At 55.7% G+C, this 15527-nt stretch overlaps 1 protein-coding gene across 4 annotated transcripts; it reads right to left on the bottom strand.

Annotated features, from left to right (window-relative positions):
• Positions 1-37: 37 nt before the first annotated feature.
• On the bottom strand, positions 38-14505 carry HSD17B7 (hydroxysteroid 17-beta dehydrogenase 7). Of its 4 annotated transcripts, XM_075937106.1 has the most exons (9): positions 14344-14505; positions 11372-11575; positions 9364-9456; positions 8143-8257; positions 7307-7501; positions 6219-6323; positions 4161-4217; positions 3123-3221; positions 38-741 (listed from the first exon to the last, which is right to left on the bottom strand). In XM_075937106.1, exons 1-9 carry the CDS (start codon positions 14499-14501, stop codon positions 640-642), a joined length of 1128 nt encoding a protein of 375 aa, XP_075793221.1. In that variant the 5' UTR covers positions 14502-14505; the 3' UTR covers positions 38-639. The 4 variants fall into 4 exon arrangements, 3 of the variants coding, with proteins under 3 accessions (XP_075793221.1, XP_075793222.1, XP_075793224.1); XM_075937107.1 differs by lacking the exon at positions 9364-9456; XR_012906078.1 differs by lacking the exons at positions 38-741; positions 3123-3221; positions 4161-4217; positions 6219-6323 and having other exon boundaries at positions 7362-7501; positions 9344-9456.
• Positions 14506-15527: the final 1022 nt, after the last annotated feature.

Below are 15527 nucleotides of genomic sequence, written 5' to 3'. Positions count from 1 at the left end.
GATGGCGCCTTCAACACATTCATGCTTTTTCTCAGTGGTTCTTGGCGACTGCACTTTATTACCAAGACCATGACATACACAGACTGGAGGCCTGATTTCGGCAGGGTACTAGGAAGTGTTAGAGTGTAAAGAGCAGTCTTGTACTGGACTCCAGGACTACAGTGTCTCTCTCATCTTCAATTCCAGGAGAATAACCCTTCCCAGACTGAGGCCAGGGCTACACTAGGGGGCAATGTCAAACTAAGGTACGCGACTCCAGGTATGCGACTCCAGCTACATGAATAGTGTAGCTGGAGTCAACATACCTTAGATCAAGTTACTGTGGTGTCTCCACTGCAAGGGGTTGATGGGAGAAACTCCATTGATTCTCCTTTTGCTTCTCAATCTGCTGGAGTACTGCAGTTAATGGGAGCACAATCAGTGGTCAATTTATCAGGTGTTTCCTAGAGCGGCTAAAATCAACCCCCACCGCCCCACTCTCCTGGTAAGTGCAGACAGGGCCTACGCAGAAGAGGAGAGGCTACAAAGCCACATGATTCCAGAAAGGCCGACACTGCAAATGCCTCGTACCCACTTAGAAGGAACTCCATTGTCACTAGTGCCAGAGAGATTTGCCCTTGGAGGCACGGTCTAGATTTGTTATTTGGGACTCAAAGGAACAGTCAATCTTGCTAGGACTTGCTTCTCCAGTTCTAACAGCTTTTGATAAAATCTCTCAGCAATTTCTTCATCCACATCCATCTGCAAGAAAACCAGAGCAGTCGTATTAGACCTCTCGATGTTGCCAGAGACAGACAAAGCCAAGCACAGGTTTGGTGTTCTCCTGAAAGATAACCACTCAGCCACATCAGGGAGTCAGGGTTAGGACTCACAAGGGTTAGCGACAGCCCCAACTAAAAGAAAGCGGATTCATGTGGGACGTGTGGAGACACTGCTTTCTCCTTCAGCATTAGCACAAGCTGCCAAGCACACGGGGCAAACCACAGCCTCTGCAGTGAGGAAGCAGCAGCTTAAGCGAGGAGGAACTTGCATGATGTGCATTGCTGAAGCCCCCTTGAGGTGCTTTCCCAAGACAGCCAGCATTAGCCACGCCTGAGAATGCAGGGGGTGAAATCCAGGCCCTCCAGGAGCCATCACAGGCCTTCTCACCCCCAGTCTGACTCTGGACCGGGAACTCTCTCTTGCTATGGTGTCAGTGGCTGCAGGCTCCGACTCTGCTGAGCACCCCATGCCTGCCCATTGCATTGCTTCCTCCCCACTCCTTGCTCTTACATCTCAGGCCTGCCTGGCCTCCTGCACTGCACTCCAGCTGCCCACCCAGACAGAACAAAGTACAGGCCAATCAGCCCAGTCAGCTAGCTGGACGGTAACGCCCCCTCCTGCTGCCACTGGTTCGCTGTGCCCAAAGCTGTAAGCTCCCTGGGGCAGAAACTGTCATATCTATGCAGTGTCAAGCACAATACGCTGCAGCTCTCTTGTGCACTTGCTACAAAAGCTGAGTAAGGTTTAGCTGTACAGCCAGCATAGAGCCTGCACTTTGAACTTCCTACAGAGTCTATGAAATGGGGAGAAAGAAAATACTCCCCCCCACTTCGCTGTCCCGCAGTGTCCTTGTGGGCAGCAGCGAGAGGAGAGGAGATCCTCTCTCCACTGCTCAGCAGCAGAAAGCCTCCAGGTATCGTACCTCTCACTGGCTCTGAAGGGAATGGGAAGGGCTGTAACCCAGGCTGGTTTTCATAGGACTCCTGTGAACTTAAGTTCAAGCCAATCCCTCTACAGGTCCATTGAGCTTCCTCCTCGCTGTGAGAAGTTGCATCAAGCCTTCTGCTGGTGACACAGAAGGGCCGGTGGGGGGGGCTTAGAAGGAATGGCCCTGTAATGCCTACTCAGGCCACCCACCTAGACACTCTGCTGCTAGTCACGAGGCAGTGCATTCACAGACTGGCACACTAGGCCGGGCACTGCACAGTAGAGAATAAGCGTCAGCAAGGTCCTCAGCCAATATGGGCCGGCCCATTTCCTACAGTTTGTACTCTTGGGCGAATTCTGGGCCACTGCATATGTGCAGAATTCACATCCCTCTCAGCTTCCCTTTCCCCTCTGCGAGCGTGGTCATGCAACACTCCCCAGCAGCATTGCTTAGGGACCCAGAACAGCCAGCAGAGAGAGATCGCCACAGCAGTGGGGGATGTGGAGTGTTCTAGAGAGATGGTGGCTCCTACCCAGTCCTGGCTCATCTGCGAGTCCCAGCTGAGACAGGACTTCCTCTTCCCCTACCCATACAGGAGCAGCTTGGGCCAGACCCATCCATAGCTGCAGGAAGTTCTGCACTCCCCCAGTCCCTGCTTCCCTCACTCTTCACCCTGGAGTTGGACATCACTGCACAGGAAGCTTCTCCCCCCCGCCCAACTTGTGTGTCTTTAGACCCACTCCATCCCCACAAGCCCTTGCCCAACCTCCCTCCTGCACCCAGAACCTCATCCCACCAAGCTTCACCCCGTCCAGCCCCATCACCTTTACATCCAAACTCCCTCCTCTGTAACCACACCTCCTGCTGATCCTCCTGCGCTTGCATCCCAATGAGCCCTCCCACCCACTGCACCTGGACCACCCCCTACACACCTGGATCCCCACCCCACTGTGTCCCAAGTAGCTGCAGCTGGAACCCCACCCAGGCCCACTCTCCCAGCACCTAAACTTCCCCACTTAGGCCCCCACACCTAGACCCCCTTTTACTGAGCTCCACTGCCCATGCACCCAGAATGAACTCCTGTACCTGGACCCCTCCCAGAGCCACCCACACCTAGACTGCACCACACAGAGCCCCTATCCCCAGCTTGGATACTACCAGGCTGAGCCTGCCTACACGCTGGGCACAGAGGACAGGCACAGGGTTTCTACAGCAGGACCAGGTGTAGCATCGCCACGAAGTCTGCGCCCTAGGGAAGGGAGCTGGAGAGTGATCTCCCACCTCTGTGCAGCCAGGCGCCTGCCTGTACTTCTCCCTGCCACGATGGAGCCTCCACTTTTATTTATGACAAATACAATTTGAAGAATATTTTGTTGGCACAGAAACTACTCGAAAGTCCGTTTGATTTCAGAATCATTGCTGTTGTATTTACCTTCCGGGACTCCACATAGTTCCCCCCCAGCGGTGAAGTGCAGCTGTGATATTTCGTGAGTGCATCCAGTGACTCTGGCTTCTGTCTGACGAGCCAGACCTTTAAAGACAATTGCAGCACAGTCATGTCAGCAGGCAGCCCAGCTTCTCCGAACAGCCTTGCGTTTCAGAACACAGCTTGGCCACATGCAGGGTAAGAGGATGCCAAGTAGGGAGGTGAAGTTACCCAGTTAACCTGTAAGCATCTCCCTTACTGGCTGCTCCGGTCTGCTCCCTGCTGCAGGGTACCCAGGCCCGCCATGGATAGGGCCGGCTGGAGCAGATCCTAGCAGCGGTGAGAGCTGCTCCAGCCCAGCCTTGGTACATGGATCTGCTCCAGTCCTGCTTGCCCCCTTTAATTGGTTAACCAGTGAAACAATGTTTAACTGGTTAACTAAACAAACAGGATTTTACACCCCTAATGCCAAGCCGCTCAGTGTCCTCAATGAGATACTCTAGTGGAGCTTCAGAGAGGTACTGGCCTGTTTCCTGTGGTACTAGGAAAAGGACAATCCATGCTCCTAATGGACTCTAATTACACTTATGCTGAGCTTCAATACAGGCTGCTTGTGGTTTCTGCTTGATGCAAGAATTACTGGGTCTAGTTCTATGGCCTGTTTACTCGGACCTGCAGAGTTCCCTCTGGCCTTACGTCTACTAATACAGGTCCTGGTTAGGGTAAGAGCAGCAGGGACCATCTCAGGTGCCATCTGGAGACTACAGTCTCTCTCTGCAGGAGGCGTTTGTTTTTTGTTTTCAATGGGTGAGGAAAAAGGGGATGAAAAGCCATTTGTTTGAAGAACCTCAAATACCAGCTCAGTGTTTTAACCTTTCATGTGGAAAGCAATTCAGATGCACAGGACAAAGGTAAAGAAATGCTGCTGTGTATGCATTCCTCTGGCGGAAGAGACATTCACAGCCAGCATCAGACACCTGTGGGTTGGAAGGAGTAATACACTGCAGACAAGCAGTGATGTGAGGTGTGAGCCATGCTACATACCTGAGCTTCTGCACCATTGTATGGAGTTAGCGTGTAAGTGTTGGTGAAAAAACGGATCTGAAAGGGAATAAGAAATGAGACTTACTAGAACCTATGCCATGAGCAGGTAACCAAGACTGGGTTCCCCAGAGGTCAGTTACAGGGTCAAGACACAAGGCCCTCTGCTGCTAGCGGCAGAGCCAACTGCTCTCCCATCCCTCGAGTTAAGGCCCCCTGCCTCTAGCTAGAGGGATAATTATCTTCAACCCAGGGCCACCTGTAGGTTCACTACAACCATCCAGATGGCCAACAAGCCACTACCAGGCTTTTCCCTGCTACTGGGTGGCCTCCCTGGAGCCTCAATATTCCTTTATTCCAGCTACCTCCTTCCTGAGCGGGCTCCCAAGCTGTAAGTGGAGTACAATTTGGGACAGCCCGTCATCCAATGATAGTAGAACAGTGATCCCCAACCCTTTTATGCCCAGACCATTTTTGGAATTTAAGAACAACTCAAGATCTATTCTGTTTCTTCCCCTACATCCTGCCCCTTCCCCAAAGACCCGCCCTGCTCACTTCCTGTTGCATCACAGAGCAAAGAGGTCTATTTGGGGAAAAGCCTCACTGTTGGAAAATGATGTTCACTATTTCTGGGTATGAAGAACCAGTATTCCCTCTAATTTATGATGTCTGTGTGCGGAACCAATTTTATTATGTGCACCCATATGAAGGTGCGTGACATATCACCTCTATATTGGGGCACAGAGCAAAATTCATTCTACTCATGGATGATCTTTGGCAGGGGTGAGGCTAAGGTTTTCGGAGTGGGGAAGAGGCATGCTCTTCCAGCCCCACAAGACAGCAATGGGAGAGACCACTCTCTCCTGGACATGGCAGCCATAAACCCCCTGCACAGGGCATATGCTAAGGGCCACTTTTGGCCATAGAATAATTTGCTGAGACAGTCCACCAACTCATTCTGTGCTCTGGAGAGGTAGAATGCTTGTAGGTGTATTGACTGTTCTACACAAATGTCCCATAGCCCAAGGGCTTCCTGACACAGGGGAGAAAAGCATGCACTCCCCTTTGTTGATATAAAACCATCAACATGGTGTTGTCTGCCATAATCGCTACACATCTCCCTGGCAAGCTAGCTCAGAGGACAGCATGCTGGTCATACCACTCAATTCTCTGACATTGATATGGAGAATGAGTTCTGTCTGAGATAAGTACCTGGTGTCTTGAGGCCTCCCAAATCTGTTTCCCAGCTCAAGGCTGACGCATCTGTTGCTAGAGAGAGGGATGGCTAACGGTGAGTGAAGGGGACTCTTACACACACTTTTTGTGAATCAAGCCACCACTGGAGGCAGTCAAGGGCCAGTTGAGCCAGTCATGACCTGTCCAAACTGTTGCGAGCCAGCCAATACATCAAGGCTAGCCACATTTGGAGAGCCTGACATGTTGCACCAAACAATCATGTGTCCTAGAAGTTTCAGGCTATTCCTTGCTGTGTTGGTGGGAAGCTGCATGAAACTTTGAATGATGTCACTCAGGGCCTGAAACCGCGCTTCTGGGAGGTATGCCCTGGCTTGTGTCAAGTTCAGAATTCACAGGAGCAGTACTATCTGCTGAACAGGGAAGAGTTGATTTCCCCATGTTCATCAAACATCATTCCTATAAAGTCAACCTGTACCTCTACTTGAGCCCTGGAGCAGCCCTTGATCAGAACACTACCTGTGCCAGTCACCTGCGCAGGAATGCGGCAATAACTGCCACGCACTTGGCAAACATGGAAGGAGCTGCTGACAGGCTGAACCAGAAGACTGAACTGGTAGCGGCTCTTGTTCACCATAAGCCTGGTGAGGTACCTTCCGCAGCGTAACTGCTATATGAAAGTACATGCCCTTTAAGGCAAGGTCAGCAAGCAGTTCCCTGGATCCAAGGAAGGGGTGAGAGGCCAACCTGCAGCATTTCCCTTCACACCAGGAATGAAGGACATTGCCTTTTCACCGAAGACATTTCACTCCATTACCATCCCAGCATAATGAGAACCTGAAAATGGATTTCCAGGAGATTACTCACTATCCACATGATGGGCATAAGCAGCTTCCAAAAGAAAGACGGCAGGATTCCATAAGTCAGGTTAGTCATCACAAGACCTGGACAAACTACACTGGAATACAGCCCCTGCGGAGGAGACAAGCCAACAATAAATGCTACAAATCTGCTTGGAAAGGACAAACAAGACAATATTTGTCAGGTGGCTCACACCTTCCAAAGGCTTCATAGTGTAAAGCCAGCAGATACTCCTGCACAGCAGTGAGCAGAGAGGTGTAGAGAAGTATTACACACTCCTCATCCTTGACATATAGCTAATCCCCTCTCCCACCAAATAGCAGTTAGGTAGCAGCCAAAAATAGCAACTCTTTCCAGAAAGAAAGTGGCCACTTGCGGACTGGCACAGAACAAGGGGATATTAGCATTCATTCCAATCACAGGCCCATGAGAGGGAAGGCCCTGCCTCTTGTCTGAGAGTCTAGTGTAGGACAGTCAGCAGCTCCCACACAGATATCTGCTGCCATGCCACGAATTACAAGCCCATCCTCGGTCATATCAAGTAAGTATTTTAAGAGGCCTCTCAACCTCTACCACTGAGCATAAGCCACATCAATTGGCAGAAGTTTCTCTCTCAGGCAAATTATTCTATTACTGTCCCATACGAGTTTCTTGCACCTTCCTCTAAAACGTTTCTTTAGCCATCATGGAGACAGGTTGCAACACTAGATAGACCGCTTAATTTGTGTGATGGAGTAGGCAATCAGGTGGATGAGTCCAGACTGGAAAGTTTATTAAATATCAATACAACGCAGCCAATGAAGATAGCACATGACTGTCCTTAAAAGCAAGTCTACAGCTTCTAAGCTCATCTATGAATATTTCAAACATAACGCAACTTCTGCACCAAACATTTCCCGTCACATCCTACCAATCATACCTACTCAAAACTCCCCCTACCCAAGCTCCTTCACATTCATGAAACAATTTATTAAGCTAAATGGTACACAACTATGCATCCTCATGCTACTGCAACTGAAAAGCATGCCACCCTATCAGCATTTCTGAGGCCCATGTGCTTAAGTGTGACAACTTTGCATCATAGACACCCTCACCTGCTTGTTAAAGTGCTTGTTCAGAGCTACACTAGCAAGATCAGTGGCATATTTGGAGGAACTGTAAGACTCTTTGCCTTTGCTGTGCTGGTAGTCCATGAGACTGAAAGCAGACTTCCTGGCATTGCTGGAAGAGGTCCAGATGAGCTGGGAGGGCTTTTCAAGACGGCATAGCAGAGGCTCAAGCTGCCGAATCTAAGGAGATAAAAGTTCTTATCTGCTTCAGGAGTATCCCAAGGACATCTGAAAACAATTCCCATTTCTGAGCTATGCTGCTCTAGAGGGAAGGAGTTTGGGTTAGCTGGCTGCACAAGAAACTAGTGAAGAATCACATCACTGGTGCTCCAGGAAGGCTGACCCCTGCTAGGGAAGGGGGGGGGGAGGGGGAAGACAGCCTTTGGGTGCAGCAGACCCATTTTATAGTTTGTGCTCACTTTGTGCAGGAGTAACTTGCTATACAGGTTGCAAAGCAGTGAAACCCAAGCCTTTGTTCTTAGGGCCAGCAGGTCTGCTGGCTGCACAGAGTTACCACAAGGTAAATCTAACTCTTTCAGTAACCAATGTTGCCTTCACACTGAATAGCAGCCAGGTCTGGGATTTCTTCAGTCACTAGGAGACAGCTGACAAGGCCAGGATATGCACAAGGAATGGTGTAGCCTCCTGCCTTATGCATGGGCCACTGCACATTGCTCAGCTATACTCCTCACTGGGTCAATATACAGGAATACTGGAACCAGAAAGCTGAAACAAACTCATTTAATTCTTGCTTAACCCAAAACTAGTACAACTAGTACACTGACCCAAAATCAGGGCTTGACTGTCAGAAGCATCATTACCAGTATGAAATGCCCAAAGAGGTTGGTTTCAAACACTTCCTGTAGGCCATCTGAAGTGACACTATCTTCTTGAGTTAACAGCCCCTCCGCTGTACTCAGCATGTGGACTGCTTCCCTGGAATAAAATGAGAGGGCAACAGCTGAGATTTTAGATAGCTACTGCTTCTTCAGGCACGAGTTTATTAAACAATTCTACAACATTCCCACTCACCAGTTTAGTATTTTGACCAGCACTACAAAAGATTGAAAAACTCCTCGCAGAATCAAATTCAGAAGCAGTGCTCATTTTGAAAGTTCAAAATAGTCCCTTTGATATTTCAAAAATCCCGTTTCAAAAGGAAGAAATCTGATAATCTTTTACATATTTAAGAGCATAAATTTTGCAAAAACCAAGATCCAGGTGCCAGGAGGTTGTTAGTTTGCTTTGTATTTTTAAAAAAATTAAATACCTTTCAACTAAACTTTGAAAGACTTCAGCCAGCTCCAATTTTTGCTGCTCACATACTAAATGAGAGCCTGTGGCCTGGGCTCCAATTTAGTCAGAGGTTGCAGAAGTCACAGAATCCATGACTTCCAGCAACCTCTGTGACTCCAGCCTGTGTTGGGCAGGAGCTGCAGGATGGCCCCGAGATACTACAGTGTCACTGTCGCAAGAGCAGTCCACAGCTCCTGGCAACCAAGCAGGCAGGGGGACCCTAGAGCTCTGACATCCAACCCACAGTGGAATTGACTAGAGCTTCTGGCTGCCTCACAGCTGCAGGCAGTGTGGAGACCCACAGATCCCCATTTTTTTGCACAGATTTCTTTAGCAAAAGTCACATACAGATCACATCTTCAGTGAATTGCTCTTTATTGTCCAGGACTTGTACTAAAAATATCCATGACCAAATCTTAGCATTAGTTATCATCCACTGAATCGTTTGGCAAGCCTTCCAGCTTTACCTGAACTGTAAACTCTTCTGAGAAGAAGGCCTTTGGAGATCAGCATGCACATCTGACTTTCTAAGTAAAGACTATACCAGAAGGAAGATCTGTTCACCTTTTAGATAACTACTCACTAACGTGAGTGGCATTAACAATCTCTCACATTCTCAGTCATCCAAAAATCTCAGTGAATGACTGGAATATTCATTCATACCATCATCCATTTCTTCTCTCTCCCCCTTCTCAAATCAGAAAGAGAAAAGTATCTGATTGTTACTTAAGGATGGTATCTTGTACCCAGAGAAGAGACCAGAGATAAGTGCTTTGAAGTTAACATGGGTATTCGGCATGATCCCAGCATTCAGGAAGAGATAGTCCAAGTGCTGAAACCTACACATGAGAAACACAAACAGTATGGTTGGTTATGGCTATTACCTAAAGCACATCTTTTAAAAAGCTGGTGATACTAGCCCACAATGGAAACAGTAAGGCTATGTCTACACTGCAGGCTTTTTGCACAAGACTTCCGACTGTTGCTACTACCAGTTCAGCTCATTTGGGGAGATGGGAAGCAATACTGGGAGTCTTGGTACAGACAAGATTCCTGAAGGGGATGTATTTTTTGCTGTTGTTCTTGAGCAAAAACTTGCCAGGTGTCTACACTGCATGTACGTTCTTGCGCAAGTAAATTTACAACACAGAGTTGGAAAACAGGGCTTTTTCCGGAAGAGTTATTCCTCTCCCCATGAGGAGTAATCCCTCTTACACAAGAGCTCGTCCACAAGAAGCCAGTGTAGACAGGCAACATGAATTTCTTGTGCAAGAAACCCCTATGGCTAAAATGGTCGTCAGAGCTATCTTGCACAAGAGAGCGTCCACGCTGCCATAGACGCTCTTGCGCAAAAGCACATGGCAGTGTGGACGCGCTCTTGTGGAAGACCTTTTGCACAAGAACTCTTGCGCAAAACAGTTTTTGCACAAGAAGCCTGCAGCATAGACTTAGCCTAAGAGACAAGCCATTTCTGTATTTTGAAGTTCAAGGAAGCATTAAACTAATCATGAAGATGTCACTTCCAAAATAAAACTAGGCAAGATCGAGAACTAGGATTCAGAATAAATTTCCCCATATTATGAAAGTACTTTGATTTAGAGTTCTTGACTGAGTCCACTATAGAGATCTGAACCATAAAAGTCACTCTGAACAGAAAATCCCACAAAAGCTGGAGTGTTAAAGATTAAAATCAAGGATTCTTAAAATGTAACTGATGCCCACAAGTAATTTATTTTCCAAACTTCTATATACTTCAAATTCCAGCAAGCTACCGGGATTTGCAAGAGAAAATAAGATGAGATTAATTCAGTGAGATTTAGGCACCTAACTTCCATAGGCTAATATAACAATCCCAGTCCCAACAGATAACACCGACCATAACCACAGTAACTCTGCAGTTACTGATTTCCAACTACAGATCTCAAAGCAGTGTGTAAACAAAACTTCACCAACATTGAGATATAGGTAAGTGGGGAATTAAGGAACCCAGAAGTGCCCTGACCTGCAGTGGAAGAATTAGACTTCCGACTGTTGCTACTACCAGTTCAGCTCATTTGGGGAGATGGGAAGCAATACTGGGAGTCTTGGTACAGACAAGATTCCTGAAGGGGATGTGTTTTTTGCTGTTGTCTAACCCTCTCAGAACAGATCTAGATAGCATGGTGCTCAGCATACCTGTAGCTCTCTGGAGTTCTGCTAACACCAGATAGCCAAGGATACACAAGGTAGCCAAAGATTTTAGGGAAACCCTTGGAAAGCCAACTCCTCCCTTCAAGATGAAACATTGTGGCCACCAATATTGAAACAAGAGGCAAACAGATCACTTCCTATCTAGAGCTGCCCTGTGCTCCTGGGTTCAGGGAAAACGTAAGTATTTCAGGCTCAGTGGTATACTTTTGGATTGTGATAGGTGAAAGAGAAGCTAAATGGCAGAAGAGAGGCTTTCAGCATTCCTTCGTGGCGTACACACTGAATTTCCACTTCTGACCAAGCATAATGCCCAGGATCAGGGCTGCACGAAACCTTGCAGGGCCTGATTGGTGTGCTTCAGGAAGTAGTCGCAAGCTAGGCCAGTAAGCCCCCCCTGCCTATATATGCTACATGGCATTTAGAAATGGATTGGAACAGCACCAGCTGCACTTGAGGAGAGAGCATATTTGTCCTCTAGCCTGAGTGAACACACTGCCCATTTGGCCCAGCCTGGGCAGGGGGCACAGCACCCATCCCCTTCCACACTCAGGCGGCCTCATGCACCTGTGCTGGATCTCGCTGGCTGCCCACAGGATGGACTCCAGGCTGCTGACATCCAGGTGCACAAGGCTGACCTGGGCGGAGGGGTGGGCAGCTAAGAGCATGGCCTTGGTGGCGGTGGCCTTCTGCATGTTCCTGCAGGCCAGGCACAGCTGGACCCCAGCGTCCTCCTGCAGCAGCCGCTTGCACAGCGCGAAGCCAATGCCACTGTAACAGGCCAGGGAGAGAAGAGCCGAGTCAACATGCGTCTGGTGCCAGCTCGCCCGAGCAGCAGCACCCTCTCAGTGCCCCCCCCAGGCCAGCCAGCCCCCCAGGATCCCTTCACTATCCCCTCAGTGACCCTCAAATCTCCAGGATCCCCCCAGTGCTCCCCCCAGGCCAGCCAGCCCCCCAGGATCCCTTCAATATCCCCTCAGTGACTCCCAAACCTCCAGGATCCCCTCAGTGTCCCCCCAGGCCAGCCAGCCCCCCAGGATCCCTTCAATATCCCCTCAGTGCCCCCCAAACCTCCAGGATCCCCTCAGTGCCCCCCCAAGCCAGCCCCCCAGGATCCCCTCAATGTCCCCCCCAGGCCAGCCAGCCCCCCAGGATCCCTTCAATATCCCCTCAGTGCCCCCCAGGATCCCTTCAATATCCCCTCAGTGCCCCCCAGGATCCCCTCAAGGCTTCCCACAGCCCCCCAGGATCCCCTCAATGTCCCCCCAGGCCGGCCAGCCCCCCAGGATTCCCTCAATGTCCCCTCAGTGCCCCCCAGGATCCGCTCAAGGCCCCCCCAGCATTCCCTCAGTGCCCCCCCAAGGCCAGCCAGGCCCCCAGGATCCCCTCAAGACCCCCCCAGGATCCCCTCAGTGCCCCCCCCAGGCCGGCCGGCCCCCCAGGATCCCCTCAGGGCCCCCCCCAGGCCAGCCAGCCCCCCAGGATCCCCTCAGTGCCCCCCCAGGATCCCCTCAGTGCCCCCCTCCAGGCCGGCCCCCCAGGATCCCCTCAGGGCCCCCCCCAGGCCGGCCAGCCCCCCAGGATCCCCTCAGTGCCCCCCCCCAGGCCGGCCGGCCCCCCAGGATCCCCTCAGGGCCCCCCCCAGGCCGGCCAGCACCCCAGGATCCCCTCAGTGCCCCCCCCCAGGCCGGCCCCCCAGGATCCCCTCAGTGCCCCCCCCCCAGGCCGGCCCCCCAGGATCTCCTCAGTGCCCCCCCCCAGGCCGGCCCCCCAGGATCCCCTCAGGGCCCCGCCCAGGCCGGCCAGCCCCCCAGGATCCCCTCAGTGCCCCCCCAGGATCCCCTCAGTGCCCCCCCCCAGGCCGGCCAGCCCCCCCAGGATCCCCTCAGTGCCCCCCCCAGGCCGGCCGGCCCCCCAGGATCCCCTCAGGGCCCCCCCAAGGCCGGCCAGCCCCCCAGGATCCCCTCAGTGCCCCCCCCCAGGATCCCCTCAGTGCCCCCCCCAGGCCAGCCGGCCCCCCCAGGATCCCCTCAGGGCCCCCCCCAGGCCGGCCAGCCCCCCAGGATCCCCTCAGGGCCCCCCCCCAGGCCAGCCAGCCCCCCAGGATCCCCTCAGTGCCCCCCCAGGATCCCCTCAGTGCCCCCCCCAGGCCGCCCCCCCAGGATCCCCTCAGTGCCCCCCCCAGGCCGGCCAGCCCCCCAGGATCCCCTCAGGGCCCCGCCCAGGCCGGCCAGCCCCCCAGGATCCCCTCAGTGCCCCCCCAGGATCCCCTCAGTGCCCCCCCCCAGGCCGGCCAGCCCCCCCAGGATCCCCTCAGTGCCCCCCCCAGGCCGGCCGGCCCCCCAGGATCCCCTCAGGGCCCCCCCAAGGCCGGCCAGCCCCCCAGGATCCCCTCAGTGCCCCCCCCAGGATCCCCTCAGTGCCCCCCCCAGGCCAGCCGGCCCCCCCAGGATCCCCTCAGGGCCCCCCCCAGGCCGGCCAGCCCCCCAGGATCCCCTCAGGGCCCCCCCCCAGGCCAGCCAGCCCCCCAGGATCCCCTCAGTGCCCCCCCAGGATCCCCTCAGTGCCCCCCCCAGGCCGCCCCCCCAGGATCCCCTCAGTGCCCCCCCCAGGCCGGCCAGCCCCCAAGGATCCCCTCAGGGCCCCCCCCAGGCCGGCCGGCCCCCCAGGATCCCCTCAGTGCCCCCCCCAGGCCGGCCAGCCCCCCCAGGATCCCCTCAGTGCCCCCCCCCAGGATCCCCTCAGTGCCCCCCAGGCCGGCCTGCCCCCCAGGATCCCCTCAGGGCCCCCCCAGGATCCCCTCAGTGCCCCCCAGGCCGGCCAGCCCCCCCAGGATCCCCTCAGTGCCCCCCAGGCCGGCCTGCCCCCCAGGATCCCCTCAGTGCCCCCCCAGGCCGGCCAGCCCCCCCAGGATCCCCTCAGTGCCCTCCCCAGGATCCCCTCAGTGCCCCCCAGGCCGGCCAGCCCCCCAGGATCCCCTCAGTGCCCCCCCCAGGCCGGCCAGCCCCCCCAGGATCCCCTCAGTGCCCCCCCCCAGGATCCCCTCAGTGCCCCCCAGGCCGGCCTGCCCCCCAGGATCCCCTCAGGGCCCCCCCAGGATCCCCTCAGTGCCCCCCAGGCCGGCCAGCCCCCCCAGGATCCCCTCAGTGCCCCCCCCCAGGATCCCCTCAGTGCCCCCCAGGCCGACCAGCCCCCCAGGATCCCCTCAGTGCCCCCCCCAGGCCGGCCAGCCCCCCCAGGATCCCCTCAGTGCCCCCCCCCAGGATCCCCTCAGTGCCCCCCAGGCCGGCCAGCCCCCCAGGATCCCCTCAGGGCCCTCCCAGGCCGGCCAGCCCCCCAGGATCCCCTCAGGGCCCCCCCCAGGGCCCCCCCCAGGCCGGCCGGCCCCCCAGGATCCCCTCAGTGCCCCCCCCCAGGCCGGCCGGCCCCCCAGGATCCCCTCAGTGCCCCCCCCCCAGGCCGGCCAGCCCCCCAGGATCCCCTCAGGGCCCCCCCCAGGCCGGCCGGCCCCCCAGGATCCCCTCAGGGCCCCCCCGCACCTGCTCGCGCCGGTGACCAGCGCCACGCGCTGCATCGCGGCTCCCAGGGTCACAACCGGCCGCGCAGCCCGGCGCGTGCGCCCCCCCCCCCCCCGCGCCGCCGCCCTCCAATCAACGAGCCCGCGAGGCCCGCGGCCGTGGCGTGACAGTGGGGTCATGGGCGGGTCGTGCGGCGTCCAACGGTGGCGGGCGGGGCCTGGCGTTGCCATGGTTCCCGGCTGCCTGCCACGGCGGTTGGCTCCAGGGCAGTTACCGCGGCAGCGTCGCCTCGCGCGCTCGCAGCCAGGCAGGGAGCAGCCGGAGCACGCGCCCGGCCGCTGCACGTGTCCAGTTACCGGCTGGAGACCAGCCCGTCCCGCTCAGTACTGGGCACCCGGCAGCCCCGCGTGCCCCTCAAGCGCTTCCGCCCCGCACCCACAGCCCCGCTCACGTGCCGGCCTCGCTGCAGAGCCAGGGTCCGCGGGGGCGTCTGCAGAGCGCAGCGGCTCCACTGCTCGGCCTCCGCCCGCCCTCCTGGCCCTCCTCATGCAGAGCGCAGCGGCTCCACTGCTCGGCCTCCGCCCGCCCTCCTGGCCCTCCTCATGCAGAGCGCAGCGGCTCCACTGCTCGGCCTCCGCCCGCCCTCCTGGCCCTCCTCATGCAGAGCGCAGCGGCTCCACTGCTCGGCCTCCCCCCCCTCCTGGCCCTCCTCATGCAGAGCGCAGCGGCTCCACTGCTCGGCCTCCGCCCGCCTCCTGCCCCTCCTCATGCAGAGCGCAGCGGCTCCACTGCTCGGCCTCCGCCCGCCTCCTGCCCCTCCTCATGCAGAGCGCAGCGGCTCCACTGCTCGGCCTCCGCCCGCCTCCTGCCCCTCCTCATGCAGAGCGCAGCGGCTCCACTGCTCGGCCTCCGCCCGCCTCCTGCCCCTCCTCGTGCAGAGCGCAGCGGCTCCACTGCTCGGCCTCCCCCCCCCTCCTGCCCCTCCTCATGCAGAGCGCAGCGGCTCCACTGCTCGGCCTCCGCCCGCCTCCTGCCCCTCCTCATGCAGAGCGCAGCGGCTCCACTGCTCGGCCTCCGCCCGCCTCCTGCCCCTCCTCGTGCAGAGCGCAGCGGCTCCACTGCTCGGCCTCCCCCCCCCTCCTGCCCCTCCTCATGCAGAGCGCAGCGGCTCCACTGCTCGGCCTCCGCCCGCCCTCCTGCCCTCC

This window comes from Pelodiscus sinensis, chromosome 9, assembly GCF_049634645.1.
Source record: "Pelodiscus sinensis isolate JC-2024 chromosome 9, ASM4963464v1, whole genome shotgun sequence".
NCBI classification, from domain to species: Eukaryota; Metazoa; Chordata; order Testudines; family Trionychidae; genus Pelodiscus; species Pelodiscus sinensis.
This window is presented reverse-complemented; position numbering and strand designations above follow the sequence as displayed.

Excerpts from the sequence above, each read along its gene's own strand:
- HSD17B7 (XM_075937106.1), bottom strand. The coding sequence starts at position 14,501 with ATGACCCCACTGTCACGCCACGGCCGCGGGCCTCGCGGGCTCGTTGAT. Across the intron at positions 9,457-11,371 it reads GCCAGCGAGATCCAGCACAG|GTTTCAGCACTTGGACTATC; the intron begins GTGCATGAGGCC and ends TCTCATGTGTAG. Across the intron at positions 4,218-6,218 it reads TTATGCCCATCATGTGGATA|ATCCGTTTTTTCACCAACAC; the intron begins GTGAGTAATCTC and ends ATTCCCTTTCAG.